Source organism: Protomyctophum parallelum (genome assembly GCF_964188405.1).
Source record: "Protomyctophum parallelum genome assembly, chromosome: 13".
Taxonomy (NCBI): Eukaryota; Metazoa; Chordata; class Actinopteri; order Myctophiformes; family Myctophidae; genus Protomyctophum; species Protomyctophum parallelum.
In genome coordinates, this window is record NC_139708.1 from 10,221,467 (window position 1) to 10,248,099 (window position 26,633).

At 42.6% G+C, this 26,633-nt stretch overlaps 1 protein-coding gene across 2 annotated transcripts; it reads right to left on the minus strand.

The window, feature by feature from the left end:
• Positions 1 to 98: 98 nt before the first annotated feature.
• Positions 99 to 26,633, minus strand: mvp (major vault protein). 2 transcript variants are annotated; one of them, XM_083779341.1, is made up of 17 exons: positions 26,459 to 26,633; positions 22,694 to 22,854; positions 21,590 to 21,785; positions 20,563 to 20,683; positions 20,061 to 20,192; positions 18,981 to 19,075; positions 18,267 to 18,503; positions 16,619 to 16,744; positions 12,194 to 12,415; positions 11,085 to 11,320; positions 9,607 to 9,804; positions 8,746 to 8,890; positions 7,588 to 7,799; positions 3,728 to 3,844; positions 3,285 to 3,411; positions 1,044 to 1,232; positions 99 to 583 (listed from the first exon to the last, which is right to left on the minus strand). In XM_083779341.1, exons 2-17 carry the CDS (start codon positions 22,852 to 22,854, stop codon positions 464 to 466), a joined length of 2,634 nt encoding a protein of 877 aa, XP_083635467.1. In that variant the 5' UTR covers positions 26,459 to 26,633; the 3' UTR covers positions 99 to 463. The 2 variants fall into 2 exon arrangements, with proteins under 2 accessions (XP_083635467.1, XP_083635468.1); XM_083779342.1 differs by having other exon boundaries at positions 12,194 to 12,409; positions 26,459 to 26,632.

The window sequence follows — 26,633 nt, forward strand, 5'->3', positions numbered from 1 at the left end:
ATGTCATGCTCTTTGACCAGTATTGTGTCACTATAGGAAGGAACAACACGTCTAAAACAGCCCTGTTCATATTAATTAAAACAAAACTAACAAGGTGGTAGCAGAATACAATTTTATTCAAACATTTGCCATTCGAAACATTACACAGTAGTGTAACACTCCTACCTACCTTGAACAAGAAGCAATTGACTGCAGTAGAAAATAGATGTACTGTATACAGAATAGAACCCTCACAAACAAACAGAAATAAGAGCCAAACAGAAGAGTCAAAAAGCCCATAACATGGTCAAAGTGAACAAGGCTGGAACAAACTCGTGAGAAACCACCTTCTTGCATCCTTTCTATGAAATTAGGAAGAAAATGGAAAAGTGCAATAGATTCTAAACACAGGCAGGCACAGAGGCCCAGGCAACACAATCTCCTGAAGAGAAGTGAAGAGGAAGGTGACTCATTCATTCATTCCTCATTGTCCCTGGGTGGGCAGCGCCCCCAGGAGGCCATTGGCGGTGGTGAACAAGTTGATAGGCGAAGAGCCATCTGTGATCAATGTTGACTTCAGCCCCAATGACTGAAGCAGTTTGACCTGGAGGAGGGGAGGGAGGGACGGAGGGAGGGAGGAGAGAATGAAGGTATTGGGGAGTGACGGTGAGAGTAGGAGGGATAAAGTTGTTGAGATTGGTCTAACCATGTCAACTGGGTTATAAGAAAGCAGTTCAATAGCAGTGCTATCAGATACTAGACGTATACACTTATGAACTAGACTTCCAGTCGTTAGTTATATATGGTGTCAATGTGTGCACTAACAAATTATTCCCTCCTGTGACACCATTTTATGCCATTTGTGTTTTGTGATATTTTACGGTTTGGATTTTCTCACTTTCTTTTTTGGCGGATTGTATCGAGTTTCTGTATGGGTGGGTTATATGTTTCTCTCCAGTTATATGTTTTTGACTACTTAAAATAATCATATATGATAAAAGTAAAAACACAAATAAATTCCTGTGAAAACAGAAAAGAACCAAAGCCATTGTTTCTGTGTGTACCTGCATCTCAGGCCCAGCCCGGGCCATCTCCTTGATGGTGTCGCTGCCCAGACTGTCCACCATCTGTTTGAACCGCTGGCTCTCAATCTGGGCCAGTCTCTCCTGTTTGTCCACGTCCAGATTGTTTACTTCCTTCTTGTAGTTCAGCTCCTGTTCCCGAGCCTTGGCCAGACGCAGGAGCTCTCCATCCTACAAACACACACATACACACATTCAACGTGCATGTAAACAAGCCGAGAAATAACAAGAGATGCATTTACATTTCTGATCTGGTTGCCCTTCGATGCCACGGATTTACAACAGAAAATGTTATTGTCCAAAACAAATGGAATTAGTACAAAAACATAAAGAGTTTGATATCAAATTGCCTCATTATACAAGTTCCAACCAAGTAATTCACTTGACATGAGCGATGACTAGAGTATAACCGCAGTGGAACATTTAACTGACTATGGTCATGGTGTTCCAATATAATTACATTAACGTCATCTATCGTATAGCTTAATCAAGCTCTGATGTTAGCGTTGTCCCATTTTGTGAGCTTGTAGATCCGACTATTTGTGGTGAATGCTCCCATCAGAATCACATCTGTCGAGTGGAATCCTCACTATGTCCAAAATTTCAGGATTCAAATTCATAAACAGCAAAAGTAGCAGATCTACAAGCTCAGAACGCCGGGTGGAGCTTGTGGATCGGCTCATTTTGATGCTTTAGTGTGATGTTGTAGTATGATCAAGTAGGGCGTTAAGGAAAAAACAAAAAACCCAAAATAAAAAGATAGAATACAGAGATAAGAGATTTCTCCCCGACAGCAGCGGTATACCATCAAAGACTCTTATTTCACTGGTTGCACACTCATACAGACATATGTACATGAAACGGAGTAGCTGGCCAGCGGTAATGAAAATGTTTGTTGCTTGGCAACAGTCCAGTCCCAGTCCAGTTGACGGCTGAGCCGAATAAAATGATTAACCATACACACACACAGACACACACACACACACACACACACACACACACACACACACACATCTGTTAACTAATACATGAAGCGTGTAGAGCTGTCGTAGAAAAGCAATAACACACTGTTGGTCGTGTTGTTGGACTGCACAGTGAGCAGTTGGCACTGTGCCTACGACTCATTCACAGCCTTACTGATATCCTTACTGTGTTGGGTGGAAAACTTGCATGTCCAAAACCATTTAAAAAAAAAGTGCTTGTAGATCGGCTATTTTCACTACTTTTGTGTGACACTCGTGAATTTACAAAAGAACCAAAACATTGAAATGATATGGAGATACAAGGCTTCTGCAATCCATATTAACATTACTAATCCTGCGCGTCACATTAGCTCAGGGCAGGATTGCTGTTTAGCAACGCTGCTGCACAATTCGGCCGCCACGGCGCACGGCCAGCCTCCCGGGACCTCGCCAAAAAACACCCTCCGCTCCCGCACCAATGTGTGCGCCTGACGTGCCACGCAGACTTGAGTGTAAGACCCAAATGTAATACATTTACCTCACACCACACACCTAGACCTGTGAGCTTGCCACCATTGTTGTGTGAATGTGGGAAGTGAGGACGCTGGTGTCGACTGTTCGCCGCTTCACCTCCCAATGTATGAATGAATGAACGAACCATTGTAAAGCGCTTTGAGCACTTGGAAAAGCGCTATAAAAATGCAATTAATTCATTAAACAGTAAAAAGCTGTTTAATGTGTGCTTATTTTAATTTAATTTAATTTGCTTTGATTTAAGTTATCAGATATGATCTTCAAAAGAAGATTTGTAAGACCAAAAATTAAATTTTATTTCAACAAAATAACGTGGAGATATTTGTAATAGATGTTTTATGATCACACAATTAACAGTCGCAATGCGACATGCTGTGAGCTTGTAGATCGCCTCTATTGTATTTGTGTCACAATCAAAATGTCCTTCACTTCCATGCATCAGTGGTGATCGTCTGCACATCTATCTCACTTTAAGGTCACATCCTTATTTCAAATGCCATATTGATTTCCCTGCCTTTTCAAGCAGTGGCTGCCAAGCACTGCTCTTTTAACTGAAATTCCCTTTCTCCATCTGTCTGTCTTGTCTCTTTTCTCTGTCTCACTGTTTGTCCTAATAAAAATGTCTATCAATCAAACGAACACCCTCATAGTTGCTGTCTCTCACACACACACACACACACACACACACACACACACACACACACACACACACGGGTACTGTACGTACAGCCTCAATCCTCTGGGCCTCAGCCTTCAGTTTAGCCTCATTAACAGCTGCTTCTCCCTGGATACGAGCTGCCTCCGCTCTGGACTGAGCTTCAGCCTTGGCAGCTCCTGTGCTCTCCACCGCCGCACTGGAAAAAAGCACACATAAGCACACACACAGTCATACTTCCATAACTCCTTTACGCCTGCATGAAAACTGAAATCAATAATGTAATCCATTGACATTCACCATTTGCTGTAATTTTCAGGTTACTTTGACAGCAAAAACAAAGCAATGGTTTAGAACAAAGGTTCTCAAAAATAGCAGATATAAAAGCTTACAGCGTGTCACCCCATGCCACGCTGCAAGCTTGTACATTTTAGAAAAACATTGAAAGTGAAACATTTTGCTTTTTCTTTAAATCTTCTCATAAAACCAACAACATGAGAGCTTGTTGTGTTCACCTGAGAGCCTCCAGCTCCAGCAGTTCCCTCCTGGCTCTCTCTGCCTCAGCCTGGTCGGTGATCTTCTGTCTCTCCAGTTTACCCCGCGCCTGCTGCTCCAGACGCTCCGCCTCATGGCTGAGCACACACACAGAAACTTTATTAACACTAAACACTGGACTAAACACTCTTCTTTAAGCCTATACATTGTGAGCAACTTGACTTTTCCACTCACGATTAACAATATCCACACACTGTCCTCTGAATTCGAAGTTGCACTCTTTATCAACGTTTTTAGGCCTTTATCTGTGGTATGTCTGCTTCCTAGACGCATTTCTAATAGAGGGTACGCGACTATGCCATCATACCCGGAAGTTAGGCGGGAACGCCTACTGAGAGGCAAAAATAATATATGTATATATATGACAGCCCATACATCCAAACAGAAAAGTCGTATCTGATTGCATTAAATGACGTTAAACTCACTTGGTCACTCACTTTGCCAGTTTTGCCACTCACTTTATGCATGTGCATACCCTCTATACTGAGGGGAGATCAGAGTGTGAGAGAGTTAGAGGGAATTTGATTTGCATTTACTTCTGTTGTATTATCAAATGTTACATAATGAAATGAATGCACCATTTTCTTCTTTGAAGGGTGGGGGGCTCTTACTGTATGTGACCTAGAGACTCAGGCCCAGATTTTGAAGATCCGTTTTACAATGGGGTAATACAGAAATTGCCCTCGCTCTGCGCACAATGGTATTATGAAAGGCATATCGGCCCGTGTTGAACGCACTCGGCCCGTGTTGAACGCACACACATTATGGCATGCGGCGTTCCTGAATATTTTAACATTGTGGGAGTGTCCATATGTTAATTAATTATTTGCTATTAAGCCCCTTGACCTAGAAACACTCAGCGCATAACGATTAGACGTGGGTCTGACCACCTCATAAACGCAACAAGCACCGTTTGATTTTACACTTGGCTCTGGGAGGCTGCTAGAGTGTTGCCATGTCTGTTTATTATAAGCGGCTGTAAAGTTGCTTGTAAATATTGGTAGTTGTACTATTTTGTGGTTGCTTTTCTTGTTTCTAAAGTGGTTATTTGGGCTTTTCTCCTAATGTTGTTTAAACCAGTGATCCTCACACAGCACATTCCCATGTCAAGGATCCCCAGATGAATGCATTTGCCCAACTAAGGACGGCTAATCCAAAAATTAAATAAAATAATTCCAAGATTACTTTTGAAAATAGCAGATCTATACCAGCTCACAATGCATCACATTCATTCATTAAAACTATGAACTCTGACTGCAGGGGGATATATATAATGATCATTATAACAATGTGCAAGAACATATTTAAAAAGAAGGAAGAACTTTATATTTGTGGACAATATAATATGTTTTTTTATTTTAATGTGGTGTCATTAAAATTAATCTGGATATGGCAGACTCACTATCTAGAAAATAAAAACATGGCACTTCATTTAAAATAGGTTGCAGACCCCTGTTATATGCGCTTATTCTTATAGACCCATTTACTTGTTTCTATGAGACATGGCAACAGCCTTTTTTTGCGTCTTTTTTTGTAAAATGTTGAGATTAGAAACGGCCATAATTCTTTCATTTCTCAACCTTAAAAATAAATAAAAACATCTCCATAATCCTTGGGAAGTTTGCTTTCATATGCTGTATCACACCCGATTCAAGTCTTCTTCAATAAAATGCTACGAGCGAAGACTATATACCATCGGGGCCACAGGCACAGCATTCAACTCATTCCTTCATCATGACTTGAATGAAATAAAATATAATAAACGTTATTTTACTGGTGTTTTTCAATAGAAACAAATTATTTTGAGGCATAAAGGTGACAGCATGCAGTGCAATAGGAATAATTAACCCAAATGTGACAAAGTCATGTCATGTCTTCTATGGTGCCAGCCTGAAGAAATGTAATACCACGATCCCCAAAGTGCGCATTCCGTATGTGACATCAGCTGACTGGTAAAGAGAATAGTACGGATGTTGATTGGGTACGTCTCAAACACGCCTTAAACACACCCATGACTAATTCAAGGCCGTTTTGCCCAATCCACGGGGTGTCGAAAGCGCTTCTTAACATGCCCAAAATTGCAATATGACATACAACACGCCCCCAGCTCATAAAACTGTAATATGATTAGTAATATTATTTGAAGTCCTTAATGGCACCCTCAATGTCCCAGTGGTCTGACCTAGTTTTAACATGAAAGAAACTGCTCCAAAATAACACATCCACCGTGACCATTACAAAATGGTTGATCACACAATATTCCAACAGCTTCTTAATGTGGCAATACTTACTTGTTTGACAGTCATAACAGACCCATTATATTGTTGTCAGTGACAACAACAATATAATGGGTCTGTTATGACTGTCAGACTGAAACCTTTTATCTCCATATTTTAACTGTTTTTTTAAATAAATGAATGCCCTACTTGTCTTGATCATACTACAGCGGAGGAGATATGCATCCTACTAGAATTCAAAGCAAGATTATTATAATTATTTTTTAATCTCTGACCCAATCTTAGACATTTTTTATTGTTGACATGATTGGATCCGATATATGGTTAGTCATTTTGTTCCAGAATGTCTAGGTATAGAGTACAGTGAAGCTCAGATCAAAACAGACAATTCTTGTACTATACACATTATCTAGTTGCATTTATGCAATAATGGTGAACTTAAATGTAACTATCAATAATTTATTAATTTTGATGACCCCCGTGAACCCCTGGCTGGACCTCATGTTGAGAACCATTGATGTAGAGAATTACATTTCGCAGTAAGATGATCCTTAGTTATTTGGTTCAATGTGGACCCACTTTAGACCTCGAAAGCCTATGTGGGAAAGCTTCTCGTCACGTGTCATTTGGTCCCACATTTCAAATATGTTTTTTGTAAATTAAAGACCTATACATCCTCATACAAGAGTGTCGCACAAAAGTAGTGAAAATGGCAAATCTACAAGCACAACGCCTCCAGGGACGGATTAACACTTACGAGGGCCCCGCGACATATGTGTTTTTATCATCTTTTAACACTTACGAGGGCCCCGCGACATATGTGTTTTTATCATCTTTTAACACTTACGAGGGCCCCGCGACATATGTGTTTTTATCATCTTTTAACACTTACAAGGGCCCTGCGACATATGTGTTTTTATCATCTTTATGACCTAAATATAACAATCAATGGCCAATGAAGGGCCCCAGGAGCTTTCCACCCAATAAACAAAAGTAATTTGAATGAAAATAAATAGATTAAGTTTTTCCCAAAATGTAGGTTATGATTTTTCAGAATCGGACTCAGGTCTTAGAGGGTTAAATCAGTGGTTTTCAACCAGTAGTCCGGGAATCACCAGTGGGCCTTGAGGGGGTTCCAGGTGGTCCCCAGCTAAATGATGGAGAGTTGGTAACCAAATGGACCCTTATAGATCTTTTAACTCTTGAGAGGGTAAAATGAAAGCAAATGGACCCTCCCGGGTCCATTTGCTTTCATTTTAGGCTCTCAAGAGTTACATTATTGTTAACATCTGCATTACTACATTTACAAGAAGTCTACACAACACAGCATTTGCTTGTTATCTCTCCTATGGTACAAACATCAATACAGCATGGAATCGTGTACAAAATCCTGTCCAACGACAACAAAATATATAAAGTTTTGGGTCTGAGAGGCTAAATCTCATCAAAAGGTGGTCCGTGGCTCAAATACCCAATAAACAATGGGCTTTAATATGAAAAGGGTTGAAAACCATTGGGTTAAAATAATGAGCGCTGCGGGTTTGACTGTGTGGGTGACGTGTGTGCGTGTCTTTGCTCGGTACCGTGCGGCAGCCTCCTGGGAGTTGGTGGTGATCTCGATGGCCAGCTGGACGCTCTTCTGCAGGGCATCTCGTGTCCTCTGGTCCACCGGCTCCACAGACTGGATGTCCACACTGCTGATGACCAGGTTGTTCTGGCCGAAGCGCAGGCTGGGACGCACCGCCAGCTTCTCATCGAAGCCGAACACAGCAGAGCAGATGATACGGTTGGAGTTCTGCAACCACACAGCCATAAGAAAGGGTCTTTAGATGCCATTTAGAAGCAGCCCGATAAAGCACTTCGATGCATACTGAATCCTACATATTTGTTGTGTGCTGCACACCGACACATAATTGAAACACCTGATTAACAGATGAACCAATTTGGGAACCCATCTGCAAAAAAAGTTAAATCTGCAGCCTCTGCTCTCCTCTGGGAGTGTCACGCAATAGAATCATGTGGATAACAGGATGTTGGCCGGTTTGGTCCGCCCTCAGCCCTCCTCTTCCGGTCAGGCGCCTATGTTTTCATTCCACTAATCCCCAATGTACACACGTTCTCAATGCCCCTGCCGACTGTTTCAGTCGCACAGCTCAGAATCTGTTCTTGAGAGATTACAGATCACATGCCATTGTTGTTTTGTAATTTGTATATATTTACGAATACATTTGTTTTCCATAAGCATTGTATGGTCACATGGCGAGTGGCGACAGAAAGGAGACGTCGTTCTGTTGTAGTTACAGGTCAATCAATGACTGCAAGAACAACATTAATATGCCATGGTACTGACTAGCATTCTAGAACAGGGTTTTAGTATCAATATATATATATATATATATATATATATATATATATATATATATATATCTCTATCATCACTAAAGTACACCAATCACAGCTCGGTTCATCAACATTAGCACACAAGCTTTTAGTACATCATTGGTCATGTGTGGTCACTGTAGCCCAGTGCAATGAAGGAAATAAATTATTCCACTACAGTAAGTAACTGAATAAATGTTTTCAACTGTTTTTCAACTTCAAAATGGCAATTACATGTGTGGGGCGATTCAAGACACTTAATGCTAATTAATTCAGCCATCAGAAATTGTCAGAAAGCCTCATCAATCGCGCCTGGAAAGCATGGTTTTATTACAATTATGTGTTGCTTTTAAAAGGCAGACCTTGTGGAAATCGTCAAACTGCACGGAGGCGACGGCTCCTCTGATGCGGGAGGCGATGGCCTTGCAAGCATCGCCCACGAAGTCTGGGACTGAGAACAGAGCTGCTGCTTCGCCAAGATCTGACCGGTTCTTCACTTCAAAATTCCTGAAACACATGGGGGAGGAACACAAAGAGAGAGTGAGATATATTCCATTAAGGGAATATATCGTTTCGACCCACAGTGGTCGAAACGTTGTAACAAATAAAGAATTTTCCTGGGAGCTACAATTCAGTGTGCGGACATCCCTTTCTTTTTCATATATTCCATTAAGACAACCTACTGTAAAAGATGCATTTGACAGACAACATGTCAGACAAACATGTTGGCCTCTCATCCAGGGCAGTGGTTCTCAAACATTCAAACAAGAACTCTCGCCCCAAAACACGCTCTTACCGGGTCAAATCAGTCAACCTCGGAAATCTAGGGACCACAGTGGATTGTAAACAAAGAGTTGAAAGTTTTGTAGGCACCGTTTGCGTTGACAAAGGAAAGACATGGAGGTCAGTGTCTCGCTTTTGGAAATCCTAGGACTACAGTTCCTGTACTGCAGGAACCCAGTAGTGTACACAGCAACTTGCAAGAGGGGTTGAGTTGAACAAAGATCTTGGCACATAACACTAGACTAATCTATGCATCATCTCATTTTCGAGGGGGGCATAGTGCTATAGTGAAAATAGCAGATCTACAAAAGAAGGGGACCAAGTACAGACCTCTGGGAGACCCTGGTCAATGAAGTATATAGGGCTTAAGTAGTTATGGCATCTCAGCAAACTATTATATCCACGCATGAACCAAAATGTTGCAGTGTTGCGTTTTTTACCAGTTGTAGCTGAGCTGGAGCTGTAGGCGGGCGTGGTCTGCCGTCTCAATGACGATGATGTCCGTGAAGAAGTCGGGTCCCAGCAGCAGACACACGGCCTTGATGGTATTGGCCCTCTTGGGCTTGTCCCCGGACAGTGACAGCACTGTGAACTGCTCGTCTGGTCCCAGCATCACCATCTCTGGACCAAACACCACCCTGTCAACGCATTACATGGAGACAGTCAGGTCAAGATCCTCAACTCCATGATGATCTATGTAGTGGATCAGTGATGCACAGCGGCCCTGAGCCAATCAGCTCCTCCTCCTCCTCATCCTGACAAAGAGCCATCATTTATCTATAAATTGCTCTCTCAATCTAAATATTTATATAATAAATTGTCGCTGTCAGGCAGAAATCAGCCAACTAAAATTTTCAACAGTTTTATTCTTTTTAATAAAATCAGTGCAAATGACTAACCTTTTTTTTTTTTATGAATATTGAATCAATTAAAAGTATTAAGGTGCTTCTGACTAAACCTCCTAACTCAGTTTGATCCTCCAAACTGTCTGTCAAACCTCTAAACTCCAACTTTGGAGATTAGTTTTGACGAAGTCAGACGTAAAAAGAATGTAATGGTCAAAAAAAACTCCATTTGAGCTGTATTTAGAATGATGATTAAGTGGTGATTATATAAGGACACATTCAAGTATCTGACCATGGCCCAGGCGGTAGCGTAACCGTCTGGGCACCCGACTGGTAATCCAGTCGCAGTGTGCCGAGGGTTCGACTCCCGAGCCCGACACGGCCTTTACTGCATGTCTTCCCCCATCTCTCTCCCGTTTCCTGTCAGCCTACTGTCTGTCCCTTCAAAAAAACAATAAAAGGCGTAAGCCGCAAAAAAATATCTCTTAAAAAAAAAAAAAAAAGTATCTGACCATGTATAAAGTCACCATACCAACTTTGATGAGGCAGTATTGTGTTCTAAAAACCTCTCTTTTAATGAAAAGTTAATATTTTGGACATAGCTGGTTTCTGCCCGACAGCAGAGATGCTTACACTGCAGGACAATTGGGGAGATTTGGGATCAGGAACACTTCTCCCGACTATCAACTGGGGGACCAGTATCTGCCCAGATGATCATAGAGAGAGTGGTTCAAAGATCCTATCTTAAGGCAATTTGCTCACAGACGATTGAGGCCACCCAGATAATTTACTTTGATGATTCCAGGAGTGGCACACTGCCATGGCCGGAAGGGGGCTTTTTTGCCCCAACTTGAGCATTGGACAGTATTCCTCTATCTTTCTAACTAGTAAAATGAACACTCAAGATTGACAGTGTATCTAGGGGTGAAATGTAGCATTTTTCTTCTTTTCATGGCTAAAATAGCCAATCTACAAGCTCAGCTATAAAATAGGGCTTAAGTGGTTAAATTAGACTATAGGACTGCAGTACTTGGAGTTAGAGTAGAGTTATTTTCCTCCACTGCGGTGCATACCTGGCCTTCTTCTCTCTGTAGTCATAGACCTGCACCGCAGCGTTGTGAGGCACTCTGTAAGTCACCACCCTGGTCTTGTCCCTGGCTCTCCTGTCCGCTCCACTGCTCCGGTCAGAGCGGTCCGCAAGGGGGTCTTTGGTGGACAGCAGCAGGGCCTCCACGTTCTGGGGCAGCTCCTTCTCCCACATCTCCTCGTCGTGGGTCAGCATGTAGCACTGGCCGATCACCGCACGCACCTGCAGGGGGGACAGAATGATGTCAAAGCATATCGGAGGTTTAACAGAGAGTATGAAATAGTTCCTTTCTCTGAGAACGTTGCCGTCAGAAAAGTCTGCCATCAGATTTACCTGCTACAAACTCTAAATACCCAGCTCTGTGCCTTGCTCAACGGCACATGGGTAGCCTCCACTAGCCCACTGTTTCTCGACAGTGGGTTCAGGGTCCATATATACACACACACAAGTCTGCAACTCAGTATATAAATGGAAACAAACTGATATGGGTCAATTTTGTACACTCAATAAACACAGAGGATTACCTTATAGAATAGGGATGGGTAACTTACTTTGATTATGGAGAGGGCCACTATATTTCCACACTGCAGAGGGCCACATTGCATTTACTGTCAGGCAGAAACCTCTTATTTCCGTATTTATTTTCTTTTGTTGTAAATTAATGCCCTACTTTGTCCTTCTTTGTCACACTTAAGTAGCTAAAAAAGCCGATCTACAAGCTCAAACTACATCACCCCCTTGAGCTTTTTGCCATTTTTTTTATTGGAATCCTGCATTTTAAATGATTTGGTTAATGGTTATACTTAGAACTTAACTTAGAACTTAAATACAAATACATTGGACATAAAGGCCAATAAAATGGTAATACTAGTCATTAAGCTACTATATAGTCTGAACAGTAAATAAAGAGGGTTATGTTTGCATGTTTGGAATTGACTGCATTTAGTGAAGATGGCCCAGTTGCCCATCTATGTTGTAGATTCTAGATTGTGGTTCCAAAATGGTTATCAAATGGGGGTCAGCGGGGGAGGGAGAAAATAAATAAAAAGGTTTGGGAATGGCTGCACTAGCCAGCCTTTGGGAGCTGCTGATCACCTTTCCGGTCTTGATGTCTCTGACGTAAATGCCCTCGTTCTCGTCCAGTGGCATGGCCGTGCGTTTCACCATCACCTCCACGGTGGCGGGGGGGACATACTCGATGGGACCCCGCAGCATCCAGCGGTCCCCGGGCCGACGCAGGACTTCTCCGCTCCTGCGTGGGCGCTTGGCCCTCTCTGTTGCCAGCTCCTCCTCCTCCTCTTCCTCCTCTTCCTCACCCTGGCAGAGAGAACGGGGGAGAGACGTGAGGAGCGAGAGGAGGCTTAGCGTGGCAATGCACCGGAGGGAGGGAGGGGAGGCCGGGCAAGGAGGAGGAGTTGTGGGGATGGGAGACATGCACTGAGGGAACGCAGGAGGCATTAGAGGAGAAAGATGACAGCAGGAAAGAACAAGAATGAAGAGAGGGGGGAAAAAAAGAATGTGAAAACAAATGTCCAGGCAAGTAGGAAATAGAAGGGAGAGAAAAAAAGAATAGTATGAAATAGTCCAGGCAAAAATAGAGGACGGAGAGAACCGGAAGAGGAGGAGAGGAGAACGGAATGATGGCGTTTGAGAAAGAAAGGACGAGAAGAAGAGAACAGCAATGCTATTTATCAGACAAGTTAAGAGAGGAAAGATTCTAGAGCCAAGGATGGAAGAAAACATTGGGCATTAGAGTGGATAGGTTAGCGGGACAGTACGCTGCATGCATTGCCTCTCAGTTATTAAACCATCCCATCACAGATACTGTATTTACCCCAACCACACCAAACATAAACGTATAGTATAGTATAGTATAGTATAAACGTACTGTGGTACTATGGAATTTTCGATGCATCAAGAATGTGTAAAAGACAAAGATTATTTACTTTTCTTTTCCTTGGGACAATGCCTATAATTGTGCAAACAGCCGCAGACATATGAGCTTAGGCATTGGTTTAAACATGGTTATGTTTCATCATAATCTAACTTATAAAGGTTATACGTTAAATACCACAGTATTTAGTAACCCAAATGTATGTCTCCGTATGTCTGAAAGCTTAATAGGTATTCAATAGTCAACTACACCACATTAACCAGAAATGACATGGCAGACACTCCGGACAGTGACCATGGCACAACGTCAACCTTTGATTAAAGAATATATAAATGCATCTAGAATGTAGTAATTCGTTTAAAATGTGGACAAACAGCTCATATAAACTCAGCAAAGTTAAGTTTGGAAACTTAACTTTTGGTCCATTATTTCTCCACTTAAATAATACCAATCTGTATCATTTTGATCGTCGATTAGTCACCTTTACAACGAGGTATAGATTGTAAGGATCTGGCTTTCGTGGACACAGCTAAACGTGTGGGTAGCGCCTCTAAAGAATTTGCCAAAAAGGCAAGTGGTTGGTATTCAACCCTTGCTTTGAGTTGCTAGTGGATTGGATGATTGCTCTCTCCCACAGTAATAAGGGGAAAAAAATACACATATTGGCAATTTTTACACTCAGTGTTAGGGAACTCAGTAGCGTCTGAAATATCCACAGGCAGCCACATCTTGGTATGGGACAGTATCTGTCTCACATTCAAGACAGAACTTGAAGTTGTCATCATTGAAGGCAATCTCAATGCAGTGAGATATCGAGATAAGATTCTGGAGCCAGTGGCGATCCCATAACCCATATCTTCCTGACAACGCTCGCCCCCACAGAGCCAGTATCATCACAGAGTAGCCTACCCCCATAATTTGGGAGAGGAGAGGAGAGGATGGAATGGCCTGCCATGTGTCCAGAGTCAGATCTCAACCCAATTGAACACTTGTGGGATCAGCTTGGGCATGCTGTACGTGCTAGAGTTGGCTGACTTGTAATAAAACCTGGTTGAGGAATGGGATGCCATCTCACAGCAAAATGTGGCTAGGTTAGTTGACCAGCATGGTTCCAAGCTGTTGCAGCTGCTTTTGGATCTTCCACCCACTACCAAGTTCCCTAACAGAGTGTAAAATTAATAAAGTGTAAAAATGGCCAATATGCGTTGTTTTTTTCCTTATTACTGTGGGAGAGTGCAATCATCCAATCCACTAAGCAACTCAAAGCAAGGGTTGAAATCCTGCCATTTTGGCAAGTTTTTGGAGGCACTACCCACACGTTTAGCTGTGTTGCTCATTCCACAAACGCCTGATCCTTACAATCTATAGCTCGTTGAGAAGGTGACTAAAATGACGATTAAAATGATAAAGAATAGCAATCGGTATTGTATTTTATAAGTGGAGAAATAATGGACCAAAGTTAAGTTTCCAAACTTTTGTTGCTGACTTTACACGAAACCAGATGGCCACCAGATGGGGCACTTTCCTAAGATTCCATGTGAATCGATACGTATACAGTATACAGTATGTATTCAGGTTGCGTGATGAATGGAGCATTCTGTTCTTTTACACAACCAGTTGTACCAGAATGACCACTCAATCCAGCAATGAGTACAGAAATGTTTGTTCAAACTAAATACTTTAACACCAAGCAGCCATTTACCATTCTTTACATGCCATTAATATCATTCCACACCATAAAAGAGTGAGAGGAAGAAGACAAGAGCAGGTGTAAAGAAAGCTAACAAAATATTGAAGTAGCTAGAAATGAAAAGGGAAAAAAAAACATGAGAGGGAGTGGCCTCCCTTTCCAATCGTTACTGGCATTCATAGTATGAGTCAGGGATGCAACACTTCTTTTTTTAACTTCAATTCCGTTTGCTGGCATCTGTTCTCAGCTAGATACACCACATACAAAACGTGACTAGCCCAACAGAAAGCCTTACTTATTTGTACATTATTTGAACATCTAGACATAAAAACTGGACTGTCATGGTTGCAGTTTTGAAGGACATGGGGAGAGATATGGGGGGTGACATGCAGTAAAGGCCATCGGGAGTCGAACCCGCGGTACACTGCCAGGCTGGGCTCTAGCTAGGGTGCCTGGACCGCTGAGCCACGGCCCAAGCCTCTCTTGCAGTTTTCTGAGCAAAATATTGTAGTTGCATGAAGGTACTACTTAAATTCTTTACCACTTAGTAAGTACATTTTATTTATAGAGCACCTTTTGAAACAATGTTACAAAGTGCTGTACAGTGGTCAACAGGTAAAGCAATGTTAAAACAAGGGCAAGAAACAAACAAAAAACAATAGAAAGCAAAACATTGAAATGCAAATATGTCAAGTAAAAATACATCATAAAATAAAGTGCTTACGAAATAAATACGTTTAACAAGTTCTTAAAACCGTCGACAGACTCTGCATTTTTTTGCTCAAAGGGCAGGGCGTTCCACAAAGTGGGAGCAACCACTGCAAATGCACAGTCCCCCTTAGTTTTGAGTCTAGTTGTCGGAATAGACAGAAGGACCTGAGAGATCTGATGTTTGGCTTTGCATGCAGTAGTTCGGAGATGTAAAGTGGAGCCAGCCCATGTAATGCCTTATATGTTATTAAGAGAATTTTGAAATTGACGGGCAACCAATGGAGTGCAGCAAGCACAGGAGTAATGTGAGATCTGCGGTTTGTGTTTGTAAGAATCCTGGCGGCTGTATTCTGTACTGAAGTTTATGGATTGAGGAGGAGCTGAGGGTGGTGTAGAGTCCATTGCAATAATAGAGGCGGGAGGAGATGAAAGCATGGATGATTTTTACTAGGTCTGGGAAGTGAGGATTGGTTGGATTTTTGAGAGGTTACGTAGGTGAAAGAAACGGGACTGGGTGACCTTAACATGGGATTCCAGGTTCATGCGGTTGTCAAAGAGGACACCCAGATTTCTAGCGGAATCGTTTATATTGGATGCCAGTGGGCCTAGAGAAAGCCGAGCGGCGTTGGTGATGCTGTCAGGGCCTATGATTAGGATCTCTGTTTTGTTGGAATTGAGCTGAAGGAAGTTTTGGGCCATCCAATTATTGATTGCTGTAAGGGTAGAGAGTTTATCGATGTCATTATGCAAAAAAGAAAAATATATCTTGGTGTCATCGGCGTAGCAATGATAGGCAACGCCTTCTAAACTATTGATCAGAGCACCAAGGGGTAGCATATAAAGGGAGAAAAGGTCTGGACCCAGAATGGAACCCTGGGGAACCCCACATGTCAAGGGGGCGGAGGACGAGACATAACCGTCAACGGTGACAGCGACGCTCCTCCCTGACAGATAGGAAGAGAACCAGTTTAAGGCCTGGAGATTTAGCCTCTCCAGGTCATCCAAGTGACATTGTTGGGGGACCTGGGACATTCCGTGCTTTAAGCACCGCCTCTTGCGGTCAGCAGGGATGAAATAGAACTGGCATTAAGTGAGTTATTTAAGATGATATTCTCCATAGAGAAATTACTTCCCAGGGGCCGAGCGAGTGACGTCAGCACTTGGGTACTCTATACGTTTGGGAAGCACTGCCATTATGGCCCCTGCCCCCTCCGCCTGTCCTCACCTGCTCAGTGTCAGTGAAGGCCTCCACAGCTCTGAGGACCAGGCCCTCCTCTTCAGACAACACGTACACGTCCTGGATGCCCTGCTCCAGGTGCTCGCCAGGCTGCAGGAAGAACGAACGCTCACCCTGAAAACAGAAGAGGAGGAGGAGAGGGAGAGGAAGCACTGTTATTTTGACAGCTAATTTATTTTGAATAAATTAATTTAGTTTTAGTCATATTTTGAGTCTATTTTTAGCGGACTAAATATACGATTTTAGTCGTAATGGTTGATTTTACACTTGGTATTGAATATAGCCGATCTACAAGCTCATCGCCACGCGTTGTGAGCTGGTAGATCTGCAATTTTCAGAGTGCAACACCCAAGCACAACAAAACTAAAATAACTGTTTAGTTCTACTGGATCTCTTCTCCACTAGTCCCTCGATAACATTTTAGTTTAGTTTGCCATTTGCATTTATTTATGTCAATTTTAGTCTTAGTCATCAAAGCTTAGTTTTTATTTAGTTTGTCAGTGAAAGGTAGTTGAACATTTTTCGTCATAGTGTTAGTCGGCAAAATTAACACTGAGGGGAAGAGATTTACTAGGCTTCAAGGAGAATGGGAGATTAGACTGGCCGAGTTCAAACACAGGGGAAGCTTCTATTATTATATGGTTCATCTAAAAAACATGAATCTGTGCGGTAGTTTAATTTCATGGACGGATATTGGATAGCATCACTGTGATGCAGACATTGCAGAAATATCAAAGTGTACCCGTGTTGATATATGCACGGCATTGTACATTAATAATTCCGTCAGTCCTGATTAAGACAAAGAATGAAACGGCCATGTTATGCCGATTACCTCATTATGTTCAAGCCCCCTACAGAACCAATCGGACCATTAAAGAGGTCCGTAACGGAGTGTTCAAATCATAGACTGTAAAAAATATGGACAAAGCGTTCCCCGGGTCTAACATGAACGTAAAATGAAGCCTGTAATAATATGCTAATTCCTGATGTAAGTCGCCATCTTTCTAGATCCGTTTGGTACCAGCTGGCCATTGGCTGGCTCCGTTTTGTACCAGCTGGTCATTGGCTGCCCAGACAACGAGGCGGGACTTCCCCCCTTCTTCTCCATTGGTTTTTATTTTGACTCGAGTGGGAGGAGAAGACTCTTGAGTGGGAGGGGAATCCCGATCATAGACTGTAACGGTAGCCACGCCCCTCAGAACATACGCGACTTTATGGTCATGTTTTTAATTAATGGGACCATAATTTTCCAAAAAGAATATTATGACATTAGAAATGAGACTTTAAACTAGTGACTGGAAGAAGAAAGTATTCATGACCATGTTTATTAAGGTAATACAGTCTAGGTGAAGTTGGGCCAAAATACATGGGCCTCTATGGAGCTATGGGGCTTTTTGGGTCCAGTCCAGCGCCACAACAGGCCATTATATGAACTACCGATTTCAAATGAGGCTTCACGAAATATCTGGCTGACTGCCCCCCTGGTTCAAATACTTAACTTAATAATACTACTTTTGTTCATTTAAGTACATTCTGATACCAATACTTTTGTACACTCAAGCAAAGTATTAATTCCGGTATTTCTACAATGCACTATTGATACCATTTACTCAAGTACAAACCGAGTACTTTTTACCTTGACCACTCTCTTCTGGCCCAGCTGGGGCTTCCCGTCAGCGCCCACAGGGTCCATGATGACACAGTACTGCCGGCTGGTCAGCGTGGTCACGTTGACCACACCCACCACCTCCTCGGCCACAGAGGGGATGTGTGCCTCCCTGTCCGCCATGGTCACCAGCCACTCCTCACCCGTGTGACGGTCCCGCCCACCCGCGTCCCGGAAGGGACGCAGAGCGCGCACGTGAAGCGCCAACTACAAAGGACGGACGGGAGAGAGAGGCATTGTGCCAATAAAGCAGTGGTTCTCAACCAGTGGTCCTTGAGGGGGTTGCAGGTGGTCCCCAGCTAAATGGAGAGTTGGTAACCAAATGGACCCTTATATCTTTAACTCTTGAGTGTGAAATGAAGGACCCTCAGGTTATTTTGGTTTCATTTTACGCTCTCAAGAGTTATCCTGCATCATCTGCATTACTTATTTTTCAAGAAATCTACACAATTAGAATGTGCTATAATTGTTATTTTTGATCAACATTCGCCTCTACAGTATCTCTCCTATGGTACCATCAATACAGCATGGAATTGTGGACAACATCTTATCCAATGACAACATATTCAAAGTCCGTGGCTCAGATGCCAAATAAATAATGGACCTTGATGTGAAAAGGGTTGAAAACCACTGACCGTAATAAAGCATAACTCTCACACAGAGAGAGAGAGAGAGGGTGGTTACCTTGTCAGTGAGGATGAAAGCATTGACAATGTCAATAACTTCTTCATGGGCTCCAGGTAAGTATGCTCCTACCTTCCTCACCAGCCATTCCTCACCTAGCATGTACATATTTTGAAAAAGAGAATAGGAAAAAGGAAAAAAAAGGAAACATTTTCTAAAAGATCTACAAGCTCACAATGCCTCACTGTGTTACAAAGTTAAATGTTTTCAAAAAAATTAAATATCTACAAGCTCACAATGCCTCACTGTGTTACACATTGGGGGCTTCTACATCTGCTATAGTATATAGGGCTTAAGTTGTTAGGAAATATTTTAGTCTTCTGATGATGGCTGAATTTCCCATTGCTTGTTGGCAGGTGGCGAAGGAATGTCGTCTTCTGTTTGAAATGCTATGTTATTATAAAACTCTGAATGACTGTGGTACTACTTACTGAACAGCAAAACAGATCAATAAGAAATAATAGTTATGCTCTTTAACAGGGGATAGGCTCAACTTATGTAACTTAAATAGCACTTTATGTAGACATAGCACTCTATAATGTATACACATATAGTTTCCTTAGATAGATATTCCACTGTTAGGTTCCTAAGCTTACGTAGGATACATGATGACTTTTTTATGTTTTGAATGATGTATCACCATGATTTTTGTTCTTACTTACTCTAAATCGCTCTGGGTTAAGAGCATCTGCTAAATGCCTAAATTGTAAAATAAGATCATCCTGCACTGAGTCACCTTCTGTATTATAAATGATATACTGTAATGATAAGTGTTATATCATACCAGCAGGAGTTTTACGGCATTAAACAAACTGCCCCGTTGATGCGATTGTTTTATACAGAGGGGACCTCATGTATCGTCTGGTGTTGTGTGATGTCGTTTTGTACTATATGGTTATGTGTTGTTTTTTGTTGTCGTTTTGAACAGACTATGAAGAAAATATCCCTTCAGGGACTATAACAATTATTATCATACTAGTCTTAGTTTAACTCTGGAAGGGTTTTTCCATATTGGAATCAGATGACATCCTATTCAGTTCTATTCCACATGAGTGTCGGTGCCGTCGTAGCACACAGTACCAGTGACCCTGCGGACTCCGCTTCGGTCCACGCCCTCCTTGCGAGCCCTCAGCCGGATGGCCTGGTTCTCTCGGATGACCGTGGCCTTGATGGTCTCCAGCACCGCCACCTCCTTCCTGGGTATGTAGGTCCCTGTGGCAGAGGAAGAGCTCACATCAACTGCGTTCACTTCTTACACCAATGGACATTAAGGTGTAGGAGGAGGTATTAAGCGGGTGTCTATTTAGAGTTGTGTGATGTTAGGCATTAGACAATCTGGGAACCCATTCGGTAACAAAAGAAAAGTGGGGGAACAACTTCCTTTTTTGTGTTATAGTTTTTCGGAGAATCTGTCTTGAGGGATTAGGTATTAGAGGATTGTGGCAGAGTCGTATTTAGACCCGTGTGAAACAAATGCAACATGTTTCTGGCATACTTGCCAGAAACACTGAGGAGGGACGCCCCCTGTAACGTCCTCAAGGACCCCAGGGGGTCCTCGGCCAGACACCACTTTCCTACAGACCTGGACCTTCGAAGAGCCACTCGTCTCCTGCCACCCTCTTCTCTGCCCCGTCGTTGAAGTCCAGCAGAGCCTGGAGCCTCAGTGCAGTGTCAGGATACACTATCTGAAGAGGGGTTACATCCTGAAAGAGGCAAGAGTTCAAGTCACACACCTTCACAGACCCCAATGCGACACCTGATTTATACTTTGCTATAGGATGGCGTCCTCCGCTCGCGAGATTGCAGATCTGCTGTTTTTTTGTGCAGGACACAGGTGTGCAACAAAGTATAAATCAGGCTAAACCTTTGTATTGTTTGAGTTAGTGTTATCAGTTTGCCAGGCTTATTGCCCTGACAACACATTGCAAAGTAAGGCATTGTCCGGGCAATAACCCCAGCAACGTGTTAATGTGTGGGTCAAATAGGCTCCATGTCTCTCCCTGCCTCCCTCTCTTAAACTTTATGTAAATCATTTGATTTTGATTTATCATTGAGGGCATTCTGTTGTTGCAAGTTCACAAAATAAATTTGTTGAGCCATGAAAATGGTTACTATATTGTTAAGCGCTTATGGATGCAATTACTGTATGCAACTCTGTAAGTTTGTCCACCAAAGTGTGCTGAAGTAGCTCAATTATGCACATCTCTAAATGGAATAAACATTTCATGTCAAAGTTCTTCAGGATCATGCCAGACGGAACTTGTCTTTGACTTCCCTTCCCCTGTCTGATCAGTAGGTCAGGTATGGCTTTGTGCCAAAACTGGCTACATCATAAAATGTGATATGAATGTGCTCATGGAAATTTGAATGAACACAGCACTTCCATTTTTTTCACAGATGTACATCTGGAGTTGCACCAGCTGTGTATTATCTACCACTGATCACTGAGCTGCACCATTCCTCAACCAGCGCAGTGGGTCAGAACCCAAAACTGGACGAGGTCACACTCCATGATGGTAGTAAATTGGTTCAGTGTTCATGGATAACGTAACATTTGTATCCCAGTGCCAAAACCAGTGAGGAACCATTCCTTTAGGGCCCGCACCCACCTGTTGGATCTCCTCTCCTGGGTAGAGGGGGAAGGGGTCCTGGGTCAGACGGATCTCCAGGTCAGCATGGCGGAGTTTAGCCTGACCTGCCTGGTCAAACAGCACCTGGTCGTTGTCGTCGCGAGCTACCGGGTTGAAGATGACACAGTAGTGGCGTGGTGGAACCATGGTCATACGAATGGGACAGAACAGCACCCTGGGAAGAACACAGAGTCATCACGTAACATTAACACTCACACTGCTTGTTGAGACTTGTTGCCTTGTGGCCATCAAATGTATTGACTGAGATCCAACAAACCTTTGACACGGTGTGACAGCTCCATGAGTCTCACATATATTTTGAGGAGGTGAATGTGTGTATAGTCAATGTACAGTGAACTCAGGCATTTCATGCATTCAGTAGTGTGGTTGAATTTTTTGCAATAGTAGGTTTAGGTTATGAATGTTGTAACAAGCAATAAATCTATGTACAACTCAAACTGTTAAAAAATATGCATGAACGCATCAAAAATGGAGATCTCAGAAATCTCAGATAGATAGCTGTATGGAACCAGCCTCCCGTATAGAAAATTCTGCTGCTATGCCATTTGTTGCCAGTTGTGCGTGTGCAAACAAATCAGTGTGTAAATTAATAAGGAAGTTTAGTCTGTGCATGCACACACCAGTGGTGTGTGCACGCACACACCAGTGGTGTGTGCACGCACACCACTGGTGGTCCCACCAGTTGTCCCTTAGTTGTCTGTAACTCTGAGAGTGCACACAAACTGAACCAAACGTTTATTTGATTCCATTTTGAACAAAGTTACAATGACACTGACAATTTTATTTTACAGTGTAAATTGGGGTCCTCCACTTTGAAAACCACTGTTTAACAACATTCTTCTACACTGTCAAAGGTGCCATTATAGATACGGTATTAATGTGCATTATGGAGAGAGCATCCTCTTCATCCAGCGGGTTTGGGGAACAGTCCTCTCTAGGAGGTACCTTATCCATTAGATGGCATTGGCCATGCTGATCTCATGGGTTCAAAAAAGTTCCCCACAGATCTGTGGGTATTGGGTAATGAAAGTGCCAGGCTACCTTATCCACCCTGGCCCTCACCTCTCATTGTCCTGGCGGATGTAGGTGAGTGGTCCGATCTCCACGCGGGCGATGTTGGTATTCTGGTCCAGTACATGGATGTAGTGGTGGGGCGGGATGCGGATGATTGAGCCCTCCACGTCAACCTCTGGCCCTCGGTTTCCTGACTTCTTGGACGCCATCTAGAGGACAGAAGAGATGTTGCAGTCAGACGTAATAAACTGCATTTCATCGCTGTCTGTGGAAACCTTGGTATGTCCACAATCATTACTTTTCAGGAAATGTTAATAACAACCTGTGTTCCAATGGATCCAATTTCATTATTAGATCGGTTAATACTTCCCTCTTCTCACTACTGGTAATACTATTAATTGGCTAAATATATGCATAAAACACACAAAGGTTTAAGTTTTTGGGGGCATGTCATCATAGGGAAAGGATTTGTGAGCTTGTACAATCGGCTTCACGGTTAGGATTAAGAACGTCCTCTTTGAAACGGACAACCTGTCTGTCTGGGTGTGGTACTGATGTAATTTGTGTTAATCCATCCATCCATTTGTGTTAAAGGACAATTTTTTACAAAGCATTCTCTGTTACTGTTACTGTAGAGTAGATGACAACTAAAGTGCAATGCACCTTTCCCACTTGAAATGCTACATCGCACTTTAGTTGGCATCTGCAGTATTTGACATGAGCGAGGAATGCTTTTGACACTCCCTTAGTCTCTTTACGTATGGATATACCAAAAGGAGGTGGAGGTGAAGTACAAGGCTATCATGGTTAACCTTAGCCCTGGTCCAGTGCGTCAGCGAGTTTCTCACCGACACCCTGTGGGGCACGCCTCCGCTGCTAGCAAAATTTCTCACTGTCGTGGAGGGTTAGAATTCCCCGAAAATAAACAAAACCAGGTAGCTACTCACCGAAACAAAGTTTTCTAGACATAGGAAAAAGTCTATTCTCCAAGCTGGGAAGCGTCTCAGTTCCCCAGCTTCTCTCTAAAATGCACAATTTTTGTCATGAAATAAAATGCATCCAAGTGGATCGGCGCAGGAACAACCCGGAAATGCCGTAGTAGAAGAAGTTACTCATCCGGTACATTGCTTTATTGAAATGGCACAAAGTGCATTTTAGAGAGAAGCTGGGGACCTGAGATGCTTCCCAGCTTTGAGAATAGACTTTTGCCAAGGTCTAGCAGGCTTTGTTTCGGTGAGTAGTTACGTCGTTTTGTTTATTTTTGGGGAATTCTAAACCCTCACACGGCAGTGGGAAAATTGCTGATGACCACAGGGAGTCAGTGAGAGACTCGCTGACGCACTGGACCAGGGCTAGGTTAACCTCACCGACCCCCTCCAGCAGAAAAGAGTGGAGAGAGAGAGGCAGAGTACCAGCAGCATACGCAGATTCCTTAAACACAGTATAACACACTGAAAGCATTGTGTGGTAGTGGTATAAAAAATATAAATAAAACTAGTCAATTAAGTCACTTTTGAAAAGTGAAAACTGAGATATTGTTATAACATTGACATATCACATGAAACTTAGCATCTCTAATGGGTATGTCACATAGGCCAACACATCAAAATAAAATTGTTGTAGAGGAAAAAAGGAAGTTCCCCCCCCTGGGGAACTCCGGTCAATGAAATAGAGTATATATACAGTATAGGGTTTAAGTGGTTAAAACACAGGAGAGAGCCATGTGGTTTTACTCTGAGGAAGAAGAGTGGTTGATCATAGAGAAAGACACAGCCACACAGGTGCACTACACTTTGTAAATGTTCCTTAACACAAATGATGGACACACCCTTTTAGAGATGAACACACTGTACTACAAACACACCTTCTGCTCAAACAAATCGGAGCTTTACATAAACATTACACACCACCACCAGTCCACCACACAGTGCACGCAAAGTATCCTATGAGGAAATCTACCAGCATTAGTGCCACACCCCCCCTCCCCCAGACAGGTTATCACTTAAAAACACAGTAGGGCTACTGCTTAAACAGAAGTGGAGCTACTAGCAATTACTGTCTGATGGGAAGGTTAGCCTTTACTGTATGTAGGGCAGGCCACACCTGTGCTGAATCAGTTTATGTAGTCCATTGTCTATAACAATGTTTTCAGAAACTAGGGTGTCCTCTGTCCTGTTTAACTTTAAAACGAGATTGTTTGCAATGCAATCTTTGTTCACATTCAACAGTCACACGTCCTCTGCAGTGGAGCCTGCCTGGAAAATGACAAGGGGGGTCCGATTCATTATACTAGACACTACAGAGGACTCCTCTGTAGTGTCTAGTATAATGAATCGGGTCCATGTGTATTAGAGACTGACAGGTGCGGTGCGAATCTTCATATTATTCACACACATTACATATTTGTTTGACAAGGCCATTGATTGATTGACTGTTTTACATTTGCTAATTTCCGTTGTTGTGAAGTTCAATGTTGAACACAGCTCTCCAAATGTATCTTGTGTAAACAAGTGTAATGCTTAATTGGGTCGTCCACTCACAGTTAACAGTCTTTGTATTGAGTTTGTGCTTGAAATGTACTGCAATTCTGCAAACTGTTAATAAATAATGTATATCAATCAATCAATCTTTAGGCTGTGGCAGTTTGTTTCAGAAACACATTTAGTTTAAACTACTAAAAAGTACAAGGTGCAGTCTATTTCTTTTTCAATATTCTTTATATTGCCCACATTAGAGTGTCGTTGTACTAGGAGAGGTAAGGTAACGTAGGAACATCATAATCAGGGAGGGGGGGGGGTTCAAAGTGCGTCAACTCAGCCCAGCCCATGCAGTAATACTATTGCAGACTGGTTTATTGCACTCTGATTGCACGTCAGAATATATACCTGAGCAACCATTTAAAAAATATATACATTACAGAACATTATTATGTCTAACGTTGTCAGGTTCTCGTTCAGGTTCATATAAATCTCTCGATTTAAAGAGTTTAAATTCATTCAAAATCTTCGATTTAACTAAGCAGCAATTGTCCAGGGATTCTGTCAAATGCCAAATCTTCGACGTAGGTAACATTATTCGCACAACAAACGCCGAGATAATTCACTTTATATTAAGATAAACAAGATGCCTCTTGCAACGTGACTTGCAACTTGATCTTTCAATTTCACTCCCCCGCGGCGCTACCAGTACGTTGTACCTTGTGTAGCCATGATTCATGACTCTCGTATTCATACGAGAGTCATGACGCAACTTCACCCTTCATTTACAAAGAATTAAAATATATAAACATTCGCATTTCAAATATAAAGTACTCACAAAGTGTCCCACGGGTGTTAGTTAGTAGCAGCGCCAGCGATTAGAATTTCTGCATCCCGCGTTGTTTAATAAAAAGCATTTTTATCCGAGGTGTTATTTTGCCATTGGCTTTCAACTACGCGCCCCTATCGGTCGGGAGGAGGGTGGCACTCGGTGTGTTCGATATAGGTACGCTGACCGCCCTGCCAATACAGACTAATAGGCGAGTGCGCTCCCGGTGTGCAACTGTGGATTTCCCAAACGAACCCCGTTTGAAAAAAGTAGCCGGAGAGCTCGGACAAAAATGCTTTTTATTAAACAACGCGGGACGCAGCAATTCTAATCGCTGGCGCTGCTACTAACTAACACCCGTGGGACACTTTGTGAGTACTTTATATTTTAAATCTGAATGTTTATATATACGGAAATCTTGTAAATGCAGCGAGCGCAAAAAACAGGGCAAAGGTACTGCATGACTGTCATGATAATCATCATGGCAGTCATGTTCCAGGGCTATACCTTGTGGTGTGTCTCCGCAGAGAAGACAAACAGCTGAGAAGGTCCTCTGGTCCTCTGAGTTCTGACTGTGATTCAAGTTCAATGTTCCTCCTGTTTAAATGCAGCAGCCAGCAAGTAGGCTACATGTACAGTACAACTGTACAAGACAAAGTTCCTCTGAGGAGATGAATGAGGA

Excerpts from the sequence above, each read along its gene's own strand:
- mvp (XM_083779341.1), bottom strand. The coding sequence starts at position 22,854 with ATGGCGTCCAAGAAGTCAGGAAACCGAGGGCCAGAGGTTGACGTGGAG. Across the intron at positions 21,786-22,693 it reads ATCCGCCAGGACAATGAGAG|GGTGCTGTTCTGTCCCATTC; the intron begins GTGAGGGCCAGG and ends TGTTCTTCCCAG. Across the intron at positions 12,416-16,618 it reads CCTTCACTGACACTGAGCAG|GGTGAGGAAGAGGAGGAAGA; the intron begins GTGAGGACAGGC and ends TCTCTCTGCCAG.